This window comes from Aotus nancymaae, unplaced genomic scaffold (assembly GCF_030222135.1).
Source record: "Aotus nancymaae isolate 86718 unplaced genomic scaffold, 86718_ANA_hifiasm-v0.15.2.pri h1tg000009l, whole genome shotgun sequence".
Classification (NCBI taxonomy): domain Eukaryota; kingdom Metazoa; phylum Chordata; class Mammalia; order Primates; family Aotidae; genus Aotus; species Aotus nancymaae.
Genome location: NW_026988420.1, coordinates 8,386,521 through 8,400,268, shown reverse-complemented (window position 1 = coordinate 8,400,268; position 13,748 = coordinate 8,386,521). Strand labels below are relative to the sequence as shown.

General features: G+C 39.9%; 1 protein-coding gene across 5 annotated transcripts in view; it reads right to left on the bottom strand.

Annotated features, from left to right (window-relative positions):
* XPO4 (exportin 4) overlaps positions 1–13,748 on the bottom strand; it is a 113,411-nt gene that overhangs the window by 88,099 nt on the left and 11,564 nt on the right. For 4 of the 5 annotated variants that reach the window (XM_021664907.2, XM_064373540.1, XM_064373538.1 and 1 more), the window contains exon 2: positions 958–1,063. In XM_021664907.2, the coding sequence (XP_021520582.2) occupies positions 958–1,063 (106 nt within the window). Of the gene's footprint in view, positions 1–957; positions 1,064–13,748 lie in introns of those variants that run through there. The other variant, XM_064373539.1, reaches the window with a different exon arrangement.

Genomic DNA, 13,748 nt, shown 5'->3' with positions numbered 1-13,748 from the left:
AAGCATTTTTAACACATAACTTTAGTTGTAGTTTATTTCAATCTGGAAACTACCCTACTGGTAGCTATTGATAAGCCTTACTAAAAGCACAAGAATAAAAGGTCAGATGTTTTAGTTCTTAATACTCAACTAACCAATTTTACGGTCACAGATGACTCAAGTAGCCTTCCAGAGCCTTACAAAAGATGGCTCCCACTAAAAAAAAAAAAAATCAGCCAGCAGTAATCAGGTTATAAAACAACAATAACCAATGAAGTCTCTCTGTTACTGAAAAATACCTAAGAGGGAGATGGCAACATTATATATAATTATGTCTTAGAAAATGCCATCTTTGGTTAAGAGAGTTACATTTCTTGCAACTGTTTTAGAGGAAATCTTTTCTGTACATGTCAGACAGAAGATACTTATAAAACATATTTGACAAAAGTAAAAATTGGTGTTTTATTTTAGGATGTATACAGCAATACCCTATCTAGACATGACTAATATTCATTAAGCAAGCTGAGTACAAACTAAATGGTCTAAAAAAAAAAAAAAAAAAAAAAAACTATGGAAAACAACTAAAAGGAAATGTAGAAAACTCCAAAACAATCTTAATTTTAAAACTAACACTAGGCTAAAAGATATTATAGTACATATCCTGTAATAATTGACATTTGAAAATAACTGAAAAACTACTAAATTTTTCTCTACTATTAACAGCCTTCAGGTTATGGTCAATAATAAAACAAGTTATGGAACACTATATCTAGGGGGGAAAAAATCCAATGTGAAAACAAAGTTTCCTGCCTGGCTTTACAGAATATCTTTAAAGCCACTCCAGTAGAATGATTATTAATTTAAAAATTATAACTGTATAAACCTGATTTTTAAAAAGGAATTTAAAATAATGTTTAAGACAGCAAACCCAGATCTGATTATGCCAAAATACTTTATATTTTTTAAGTGAATACTTACCCAAAATATGCTTGCAAACTGCAAATGGTGATTTTGATTTCCTAAATGATAAGAATATGTGCTCTGCATGCTGGCGTTGTTCATTATTGACCATGGAAGGTGGTGCCTTGAGAGTTAAAAACAAAAACAGATACACTTATTTAATGAGAAAGCTTGAATAATAGCAATATTTTAACCCAGAACAACAGAAAATGCTTGCACTTTTGGGAGCAGGAGGGACAAATTCTTGCTTAACTTTTTAAAGAACTATAGTATAAAACTTGGTAATAAATGTTTAAAATATGGTTTCAGAAAAAAAAAATCCTGGCAAGGTTTGAGTCAGAATCCTTTAAAGGTTTTTAAAAACTTGCATTTTAAAAAAATACTTATTTAACTTTTCTGTATTTTTTTAAACATTAGGCAGACTTATTATCACCTTTTATTCCAAAATATACCACTTGGACGAACTTGACCTAGTTCAAATAATTTGAAAATTCTGCAGGACAGGAGAAATTGAATCCAAGTTACTAAAAATCAGTTTTCAAAAGCAATCCTTTAATTCAGAGGATCAAATAACTCCACTTTAAGTTTTCTAAAATCACTATCAAACCAGAAAAACTTGGGAGCAGTTTAAGTTTGGAATTTATGGAACATATTTCTGAATAACAAATTAATCACTCAAAAAATCCAGACTTCTAACTTAACAAAAACAACTTTTAAAGTCTGTCCCCAAGTTTTTAAATACCATTTTGGTTTAACAATCATTCCTCTACAGATAATAATTTTCTGAACCAGATCTACATAAAATGTACATTCCTGTACTTTTAAACTATTAAGACTTACAAATACTAAATTTGGAAAAGGGGGTTGGAGGTAGATGGCAAGAAAATAAACCTTTATTATTCAAACCGTTGTATGAAGAGGGCAAGTCATAATTTCAACTATATCAAATAATCTAGAAAATGAAAAATGTCATAATCAATTATATTAGATCAACATTCATTATAAATTATATCAATTATGCAACATCAGTCACTCGAATTTCAGTCAAAATAGTAAAAAAAAAAAGTTCAGACAAGAAAAATTAACTACTGTGAAGCTCTGGCTTCAGAGAATTCTTTTTTTTTTTTAATTGCATTTTAGGTTTTGGGGTACATGTGAAAAACATGCAAGATTGTTGCATAGGTGCATACGTGGCAGTGTGATTTGCAGAGAATTCTTATAATTAGTTAGCTAAAGCCAGTTCAGACTACTATTTCTAATGAAATAGCACCCTCTACAGTTCTCTAGATAAAAATGAAAATATTTTCATTAAAGAATTGTGTTGGCTGGTTGCCATGGCTCACTCCTGTAATCCCAGCACTTTAGGAGGTCAAGGCACACAGATGACTTGAGATCAGGAATTTGAGACCAGGCTGGGCAACATGATGAAACCCAGTCTTTGCTAAAAATGCAAAAATATAAACTGAGTGTGGTGGTGCACACCTGTCATCCCAGCTACGTGGAGGCAGAGGCATGAGAATCATTTGAACCCGAAGGATGGAGGTTGCAATGAGCCCATATGGCACCACTGCACTCCAGCCTGGGTGAACGAGTGAAACTCTGTCTCAAAAAAAAAAAAAGAAGAAAGAAAGAAAGAGAAAGAATTGTGTTAAATTCTTTTAATATTTTTTTAAAAAGAATTTGGGCATGGTGGCTCACACCTGTAATCTCAGCACTTTGGGAGTCCGAGGCAGGCAGATCACCTGAGGTCAGGAGTTCAAGACCAGCCTGGCCAACATGGCGAAACCCCGTCTCTACTAAAAATACAAAAAAATTAGCCGGCCATGGTGGTGAACACCTGTAAATCCCAGCTACTCGGGAGGCTGAGGCACGAGAATCACATGAACCCAGGCAGCAGAGGTTGCACTGAACTGAGATCCTGCTGCTGCACTCCAACCTGAGCAACAGAATGAGAATCCCTCTCAATTTTTTTTAAAAAAGACCGGGCGTGGTGGCTCATGCCTGTAATCCCAGCACTTTGGGAGGCCGAGGTGGGCAGATCACAAGATCAGGGGTTTGAGACCAGCCTGGCCAACATGACCAAACCCCGTCTCTAACAAAAATACAAAAATATTAGCTGGGCGTGGTGGCACATGCCTGTAATCCCAGCTACTTGGGAGGCTGAGGCAGGAGAATTGCTTGAACCCAGGAGGCGGAGGTTGCAGTGAGCTGAGATCCTGCCACTGCACTCCAGCCTGGGAGACAAAGCAAGACTCTGTCTTGAAAAAAAAAAAAAAAAGCCAAGTGTGGCTGATGCCTGTAATCCCAGCACTTTGGGAGGCAGAGGTGAGAGGATCATGAGGTTAGGAGTTCAAGACCAGCCTGACCAACATGGTGAAAACCCATCTCTACTAGAAAATACAAAAATTAGCTGGGTGCCGTGGCAGGCACCTGTAATCCCAACTACTTAGGAGACTGAGGCAGGAGAATCACACCAGGGAGGCAGAGGTTGCAGTGAGCAGATATTGTACCACTGCACTCTAGCCTGGGCGACAAAGCAAGACTGTCTCAAAAAAAAGAAAAAAAAAAAGGGATTTACTAATAAAACTGAGGGTCAGGGGTGTGGTGGCGCATGCCTGTAATCTCAGCACTTTGGGAGGCCAAGGTGGGTGAATCACCTGGGGTCAGGAGTTCGAAACCAGCCTGGCTAACATGGTGAAACCCCATCTCTATGTATAAATACATAAAAAATTAGCTGGGCGTGGTAGGGGACACATAATCCCAGCTATTCAGGAGGCTGAGGTAGGAGAATTGCTAGAACCCTGGAGGCAGAGGTTGCAGTGAGCTGAGATGGCACCACTGCACACTCCAACCTTCAAGACAGAGTGAGACTCTGAGTAGGGGAGTCGGGGAGGGTGGGGAACTGTGAAGCCTTGCGTGGTGGCTCAAGTCTATAATCCCAGCACTTTGGGAGGCCAAGGCGGGTGGATCGCCTGAGGTCAGCAGTTCAAGACCAGCCTCGCCAACATGATGAAACCTTGTCTCTACTAAAAACACCAAAATAGCTGGGCATGGTGGCAGGAGTCTGTAATCCCAGCTACTAGGGAGGCTGAGGCAGGAGAATCACTTGAACTGGGGAGACAGAGGTTGCAGTGAGCCAAGATCACACCACTGCACTCCAGGCTGTGTGACAATGTAAGAGCTTATATCCAAAAAAAATAAAAAAAAAAACCCAAAAAACTGAACAGCTAACTATATTCTAGAAGTAGGTATTTTTGTCTTTCCATTTTCAAATTATTTTGTTTGTCTGCTTTTTGGGTTTTTTGTCTGTTTTCGAGACCTGCTCTGTTGCCCAGACTGGAATACAGTAGCATGATCATGACTCACTGCAGCCTCAACCTCCAGGGCTCTAGTGATCCTTCTGCCTCAGCCTCCTTAGTAGCCGGGACTATAGGCACATGCTACCAAGCCCAGCTAATTTTTGTATTTTTTTGTAGAGACAGGATCTCACTATGCTGCCCAACCTGCCCTCCAACTCCTGTTCTTCAGTGATCTGCCTGCCTTGGCCTCCCAAAGTGCTAGGATTACAGGTGGAAGCCATCATGCCCAGCCAATTTTCAAATTTTTTATTCCCAGCACCTTCTCTAAGTTCAACAAGATGAGTTTGTGGGGGTTTTGTTTTTTGATTTTCTTTTTTTTTTTGGAGACGGAGTCTTACTCTGTCTCCCACGATGGAATGCAGTGGCATGATCTCAGCTCACTGCGACCTCCACCTTGGCCTCCCAAAGTGCCGGGATTACAGGCATGAGCCACCATACTCAGTCTTTTTGTTTTGCTTTTTAAGACAGGGTGTTACTCTGTCACCCAGAGTGGAGTGCAGTGGCATGATCATAGTTCACTGTGACCTCAAAGGTTTGAAACCAATAGGAGGTGGTAATAGAGAGCCAAGACCATCCCAAGGATCTTCAGGAAAATAAAAACAAGGATGGGAAAAAACTGAGATGTTTCCAGAGCTGGAGCTCACAAATTCCTAGCTCAATTGACTAGGGTTTCTAGCCCCAAACTGCAGCGTGAGCCTCTAGCCCAGCTCAGTTACCTTCAGTTCACAAAACCTCCTGGAGAACACCATCAGTGTTCTAGAGGCATCCAAAATTAGAACTCTAAAGATCATTTACTAACACCTAAATTATTTACTAACACCATAACTGTCTCTTAAATCTACGTCCTCCTCTCTCACATAAAGCCTCAGTTCCTTCTTCATCTCTCTCTATTCAAAGAGTATTTATAAGGGCTGACTATATGCCAAGCACCATACCAGAAACTAGGGATGCTAAAGGGAAAAAGCCCTGCCCTTACGGAATTCTATTAGGAAAGACAGGCACTAAACAGTCACATAATAATTCATCGAGTCTGTAATTTCTGCCTGCACTGATTCATTCTGGCTTCTTCCTCCATCATGTTACTAATCCTTTCCTCAAAAAAGTCAGGAATGCCAATTGTCAAATCCTACAGGACCTTTTTTGTTTTGTTTTGAAACAGATTCTCACTCTGTTGCCCAGGCTGAAGTGCAGTGGCGCAATCTCAGTTCGCTGCAACCTCCGCCTCCCGGGTTCAAGAGATTCTCATGCCTCAGCTCCTCGAGTAACTGGGGACTACAGGCACACACCAGCACGCCCAGCTAATTTTCTACAGGACCTTTAGACTCTTCTTTTCCCTGGGCAGCAATAATTTTAACTTTTTTACTACTATTAACAACGTCTATTACTTATTTGCCAGGCAGAGTGCTAAATACTTTACATACATCATCTCATTTAAACCCCAAACATCCCTGTAGGAATTATTTCCCCCCTTTTACATATGGAGAAAGTAGGATTCAGATAGTGTTGCACGCCCAAGATGACAAAGTTATCAAGTATCATAACCAGAATTTGACCTTAAGTCTGTATGATGTTAAAGCCCATGCTTTGAACCTCCTTAAGTATTACTGGGCTGGGGACACACAGTTGGGTAGAATACTATCTTTCAGATACCTAGTAGAGAAATCTGAATATTCTTGGCTAAATATACATATTATTTGTAGGACCATTAAAAAACACACAAAAAAATGCGAGAATATTAAAGTCAGACTGAAAACCAGGCACTACTGGTAGATATGAAATAAGCTACAAAACTAGGAAAGAAAATACGTGTTCAAGTCATATTATAGAGCTCATTTAAGGATTTCTTAGGTTATCCTTATTTATCTTAGGTTTAGGTTTCTTATCTTAGGTTTCTTATTTATCTTTGAGAGAGATATGGTGCTATGGTTTGAATCTGTTCACCAAAACCCATGTTAAAATTTAATTGCCATTTTAACAGTATTGGGAGATGGGACAATGATTAGGTGATTAGGTCATGAGTGTTTGGCCCTTATTAATAGACTAATGCCATCAACTCAAGAGTGGGGTCCTGATAAAAGGTTAAATTCAGCCCTCTTTCTGTCTCTCTTCCTCCCTTACTCCCTCCCTCTCTCTCTTATGCTCACTTGTCCTTCTGCCACAGGATAACACAGTTAGAAGGCCCTCATCAGATGCTGGCATCATGCTCTTGGACTTCCCAGCCTCCAGAACCATGAGCCAAATAAATTTCTGTTCTTGGCCAGGCAAGGTGGCTCATGCCTGTAATCCCAGCACTTTGGGAGGCTGAGGCAGGGGATCACCTGAGGTCATGAGTTCGAGACCAGCCTGACCAATGTGGTAAAACGCCATCTCTACTGAAAATATAAAAATAAGCTGAGCATGATGGCAGATGCCTATAATCCCAGCTACTCGGGAGGCTGAAGCAGGAGAATTGCTTGAACCCAGGAGGCGGAAGTTGCAGTCAGGCGAGATCATGCCACTGCACTCCAGCCTGGCAACACAGCAAGACTCCGTCTCAAAAAAAAAAAAGAAAAGCTGCCAATGAACAATAGGCTAGACAATTGAGAGTAGAAAGTAAAAATGGAAAATAAACATGACAACACACTCAACCTCAGTAGTAACACTATGGAAATGCAAATTAAAACAAGGAAATATCATTTCTGACTCATTGGCTGGACAAAAATTAAGTGCAAAAACAAGTGTTTGGGGATGGGCTCGGTAGCTCACGCCAGCATTTTGGGAGGCCAAGGCAGGTAGATGGCTTGATGTCAGGAGCTCAAGACCAGTCTGGGCAACATGGCAAAACCCCATCTCTATAAAAATACAAAAGGTAGCCAGGTCTGGTGGCACGAGCCTGCAGTCCCAGCTACACGGGAAGCTGAGGTGGGAGAATCACTTGAAGCCAAGATTTTGCCACTGCACTCCAGACTGGGTGACAGAGCCAGACTCCATCTCAAAAAAAAAAAGTGTTTGGTGAAGTTTGGGTTACCATTATAAACTGGTAATGGTAATATAAAATGGAACAACCACTTAGAATTGAGACTTATCCAGAAAAAGGTGAAGGTGTCAACCAGCAAGGTCCACTTCTACCACCTTCTAGGCATTTATTCCCTGGAGAATCTCTCCCCTCTCCCACATACATACAAAGGCTACAAAGATGTTCCTACAATACTGTATTAGAAAAAAAAAAAAGGAACAAGAAGTAACAATTTAAATTTCCACCAAGGCCGGGCACAGTGACTTATGCCTGCAATCCCAGCACTTTGGAAGGCTGAGGCGGGTGGATCACGTGGTCAAGAGATTGAGACCATCAAGGCCAAGAGAGTGAAACCCCGTCTCTACTAACAATACAAAAATTAGCTGGGCGTGACGTCATGTGCCTGTAATCCCAGCTACTGAGGCTGAGGCAGGGGAATTGCTTGAACCCGGGAGGCAGAGGTTGCAGTGAGCCGAGATCATGCCACTGCACTCCAGCCCGGGCGACAAGATTGAGACTCCGTCTCAAAATAAATAAATAAATAAATAATAAATTTCCACCACAAGAGAATACACTGTAGTCATACAGTGGCTTGTAAAGACATTAAAAATTGAACTAGAGATATATTTACCAACCTAGATAACCCCTGAAAATTATCCTGAATGAAAATGGCAAATCACAAGACAGGTACAATATACCATTTATATGAAATTTTAAAAACTCAATAGTATGTTATTTACATTTGTGGAAAGAGTATAAAGGCATGGAAGGAAGGATTAGCAACTGTGAGGCCGTTGGAGAATGAGGAGGAGGCAGGGAATGCTGTCTACAGGGACTCAAAGGGGGCTTCAATTATATCTGTGATATTTATATATTTTTAAAAGATTATATGCGAAACATCTATTTGAACATTTGCTAATCTAGGAGGTAGGCACATGAGTATAATTTTTATTACTCTATGTGTTCTTCTATTCACTTAAATCCTTGCATTTCCTTAAATAAGTGAGCCTTCCATTCCCAATGGTACAGCTGACCTTAAACAACTCTTCTGCTAAAATAAAATAAACGGCGGACAAAATTTCTTTAAAATTTTAAATGCATAAATGAGCTTAAAAGAAATTAAGGAATCATCAAAAGCTAAAATAGAAGCGAAAGCAGGGATCTAAAGATAAATGCAAACACTCATGTGTTTACCCTGGAGACATGTGCCAATCTCTAGTGACCTTGAACTTCCATTTTGACAGCTGCCTAGGGTAAAGAAGACAGGAGATTAAAGTCAGGGCCCATCTCAGGTAGGGATCTAACAAGATATCCCTCCATATAAAGCTGGGATCCTCAGCGCAAGGGTAAACTATTTAAAAAATAAACAAAACAAACCAGGAAGGAGCGGGGCCAAGAAAGAGAAAAAGAAGGGAGAAGGGAGGGAAGAATTAACTTGCCAGTTTGGACCTTGACAAGCAGATGGAAGAGGCTAATTACTTCAAACAATGAACAACCCCAAGCAGGCCCACAATGGGTCTCTTGCCCATCACAACAGGACCCATGTGGTCCAAAAAACTTCCAGGCAATAAAATTAAAGTAGTCCTGTGTTTATGTACCTAGGCACTTGGAGGAATCTAGGCTTCAAAGTTTTTCATAAACATTTCCAAGAGTTAATATATATAAATTTCACTAAACACAAGAGGAAATAAGCCTCTACAAGTTTACAGAACAACAAACTGAAGAATCAGAGAATCAGACCAACAAAACTCACAAATATTGGAAATACAAGAAACAGAATATAAAATATTTAAAAGAACTAAAAATGTAAAAAGGAGACTTTACCAAAATTAAAAACTTTTGTATATCAAATGACACTATCAAAAGAATGAAAAGGCAATCCACAGAATGGGAGAAAATACTATAAATCATTTATTTATCTGATAGAATGTTAGTATCTGTAATCTATAAAGAACTACAACTCGAAGACAAAAAACCATTAACCTGATTAAAAAATAAAAAAGGCTGGGCACAGTGGCTCACGCTTGTAATCTCAGCACTTTGGGAGGCTGAGGCAGGCAGATCACCTGAGGTGGGGAGTTTGAGACCAGCCTGAGCAACATGGAGAAACCCCATCTCTATTAAAAATAGAAAATTTGGGCCAGGCGTGGTGGTGGCTCATGCCTGTAATCCCCACACTTTGGGAGGCCGAGGCGGGCAGATCACAAGGTGAAGAGATCAAGACCATCCTGGCCAACATGGTAAAACCCCGTCTCTACTAAAAATACAAAAATTAGTTGGGTGTGGTGGCATGTGCCTAGTCCCAGCTACTTAGGAGGCTGAGGCAGGGGAATCACTTGAACCCAGGAGGCGGAGGTTGCAGTGAGCGGAGATCGTGCCACTGCATTCCAGCCTGACAACAAAGCGAGACTCTGTGTAAAAGAAACTTAAACAAATACAAAATTAGATGGGCATGGTAGCACATGCCTATAATCCCAGCTACGCAGAAGGCTGAGGCAGGAGAATCAGGGAGGCAAGGTTGTGGCGAACCAAGATCATGCCATTGCACTCCAGCCTGGGCAACAGGAGCGACATTCCAGCTCAAAAAAAAAAAAAAAATTAAAGACAAAAAAATACAAAAAGGAGGTTAATGGACATTTCTCCAAAGAAGATATACAAATAGCCAAGCACATGAAAAGATGCCCAACATACCAAATCATTAGGAAAATCTGAATCAAAACAGCAAGATATCACCTCACATCCATGAGAACAGACATATCAGAAAATAACAAGTGTTGGTGAGGTTGTGGAGAAACTGGAACCTCTGTACACTGCTGGTGGGAATGCAGAAATGGTACAGCCAAATAAAAAAAGGGACAGCCACTAGGGCAGATAGCATGGCAGTTTCTCAAAAAATCGAACATAAAATTATCACATAAGCCAGTAATTCTACTTCCAGCTATACATCCAAAAGAACTGAAAGCAAGGGTTTAATAGACTGTACCAAGGTTCATTAATAAATGAATGGATAAACAAAACATGGCATATTCACACAATGGAATATTATTCAGAAATAAAAAGCAATGAAGTGATAGCAGACAGTGGCTCACATCTACAATCCCAGCATTTTGGGAGGCTGAGGCGGGTGGATTGCTTAAATTCCGGGGTTCCAGACCAGCCTGGGAAACATGGCAAAACCTCATCTCTACAAAAACTAGCCAGCCCTGGTGGTTTGCACCTGTAGTCCCAGCTACTGGGCAGGCTGAAGTGGGAAGATGGCTTGAGCCTGGGAGGTGAAGGCTACAAGAAGCCATGATTGCACCACTACACTCCAGCCTGTGTGACAGAGCAAGACCCTGCCTCAAAACAACAACAACAACAAAGGAATGAAGTACTGAGATATATTACAACATGGATGAACTTTGAAAATATTACGCCAAGTAAGATAACCCAGACAAAAAAGCACAAATACTGTATGATCCCCGTTATATGAGGTAGCTAAAATAGTCAAATTCATAGAAAGTAGAATCATGGTTACCAGGGATTAAAGGGAGGAAGAAATGGGACACTGCTGTTTAACAGGAATATAGTCCCAGTTCGGGATAATGAAAAAGCTCTGGAGATAGTGATAAAATTTGGTGATAATTACACAACAATATGAATGGTAAATTTTATGTCAAATTTTACAATAATTTTTGTTAAAAAGGAGCAAGATATCACAAGAAAACTTCTATGAGCAATATAATAAAAGAAATATCTATATCAATAGACTTATGTTTGATTTGGATGGTAATTACAGGGGTACACACAATCACATATCATCACCAAACTGGACAACTGAGATTTGTGAATTTTCTTGTATGTTAATATACTTCAATAAAATATACGTTAAAAACTCACTAGGCAGATTAAAAGGCAGATTAGACACATTGAAAAGAAAATTGGGGGCCAGGTGCGGTAGCTCATCCCTGTAATCCCAGCACTTTGGGAAGCTGAGGAGGCCAGATCACCTGAGGTCAGGAGTTCAAGACAAGCCTGGCCAACATGGTAAAACTCTGTTGCTACTAAATACAAAAAAAAAAAAAAAAAAAAAAAAACAATTAGCCGAACATGGTGGCAGGCACCTGCAATCCCAGCTACTTGGGAGGCTGAGGCAGGATTATTGCTCGAATCCGGGAGGTAGAGGTTGCAGTGAGCCAAAATTGTGCCACTGTACTTCAGCCTGGGTGACAGAGGGAGACTCCATCTCAAAAACAAACAAACTAACAAAAAACCAAAAAGACAGAACTACCAACAAATCCACTAGAGTGGAAGATTAACGTGTAACTTTCAGTAACTGTTAGGTTAGGAAGACAAAAAAAATCTAATGAGTTTGATTTAATACCATAAACACATTACAACTTTAAGTGGATATCACGTTCTTTTCAAACGCTTTCTGAACAAAAACTGACAAAACACTAGGCCGTAGGCATATCCAAACAAATTTTAAATAACTGGTATGTACATGACATATTCTCTGACCAAACGTGATTAAGTAAAAAAATTGATTTAACATAACAATAACAAAAACTAGAAAAATTCAAGGATGAAAAAAAGACATCACAATGGAAATCAGAAAATGCACAGGCCAGGCTGGGCGCAGTGGCTCATATCTGTAATCCCAGCACTTTGGGAGGCCGAGCAGGCAGATCACGAGGTCAGGAGTTGGAGACCAGCCTGACCAACATGGTGAAACCCCATATCTACTAAAAATACAAAAATTAGCTAGGCATGGTGGTGAGCACTGGTAATCCAAGCTGCTCAGGAGGTTGAGGCAGGAGAATCACTTGAACCCGGGAGGCAGGGGTGGCAGTGAGCAGAGAATGATCTCAGCTGGAGCTACTGCACTCCAGCCTGGGCAACAGAGCAAGACTCTGACTCAAAAAAACAAAAACAAAAAAAAAGCATAAGCTGGGTCCAGTGGCTCACACCTGTAATCCCAGCACTTTGGGAGGCTAAGGTGGGTGGATCACCTGAGTTTGGGAGTTCAAGACCAGCCTGGCCAACATGGTAAAATCTTGTCTCTACTAAAAATACAAAAAATAAGCTGGAGTGGTGGCTCATGCCTGTAATCCCAGCTACGGGAGGCTGAGGCAGGAGAATCACTTGAACCCAAGATAAGGAGGGTGCAGCGAATCACTGAAGAAATCGAGCCACTGCACTCCAGCCTGGGCAACAGAGCAAGACTCTGTCTCAAAAAAAAAAAAAAAATCCTTATAGTTTACAAATATAGTACTAGAGAAAAATTAGCCTTAAATGCTTACATAAAAATGAATGTGAAACGAAAGAACTAAGCAACCAACCTAAGAACTCAGAAAGCAGAAACTACCCAAAGAAAAGAGAACAAAGGAAATAATATAGAGCAGAAATTGTTGAAAAAAAGCCAAAAGTTGTTTACTTGGAATAACTAATAAAATTGGAGAGGAAAAACACAAATATGTAAACAAGCAAGAATTAAAAAAGAAAGCAACTATAGATGCCTCAGAAAACAAAAAGACATTGAAAGGATAACAAACAAATTTATAGTGATAAATACAGCAACTCCAATCCTATACAGATTTCTTCAAGAGACTACAAAAGAGTGAACACTCTTCACACCATATTAGGAGACTAGCATATCATTATATAATGCTAATACCAAAACCAGATGAGGACAGTTGAGGAAAAGAAATTTATAGGTCAATCCTACTCATGAACACAGAAGAAGAAATCTTAAGATATTTCACAGAAGGAGATGACGGATATGTTAACTTGACTTAATCATTCCATGTTGTGTGTGTGTGTTTGTGTATATGTTACATTGTACCCTGCAAACATATGCAATTATGAGTCACTTAAAAATATTAATAAAAAGATATTTCATAAACCAAATTAAAGATAACATAAACTGTGACCAAGTTAGGGATCCCAGAAATGCAAAACTAGGTTAACATTAGAAAATAAATAAGGCCAGGCGTAGCTGCTCATGCCTGTAATCCCAATACTTTGAGAGGCCGAGGCTGGTGAATCACCTGAGCTGAGGCATTTGAGATCAGCCTGGGCAACATGGCAAAACCTCATCTCTACCAAAAATAAAAAAATGGTTAGCCAGGCATGGTGGCACACACCTGTGGTCCTGGCTACTTGGGAGGCTGAGGTGGGAGAATCACTTGAACACAGGAGGCAGAGGTTGCAGTGAGCCGAGATTATGCCACTGCACTCCAGCCTGGGTGACAGAGTAAGACACTGTCACAAACAAAAATACAAAATAATATCTCACTACATTAACATATTAAAGGAGAGAGATCATGTTATTATTTTTAAAATGCAGAAACAAGTTAAATAAATTAAGATCCTTAACTAAACTTTTGGCAAAATAGGAACAGACAGAAGGGTCTCTAACCTGACAATTTCGTAAAAACAATTTACGAAAAGCTCATACCAAACATCATACTAAT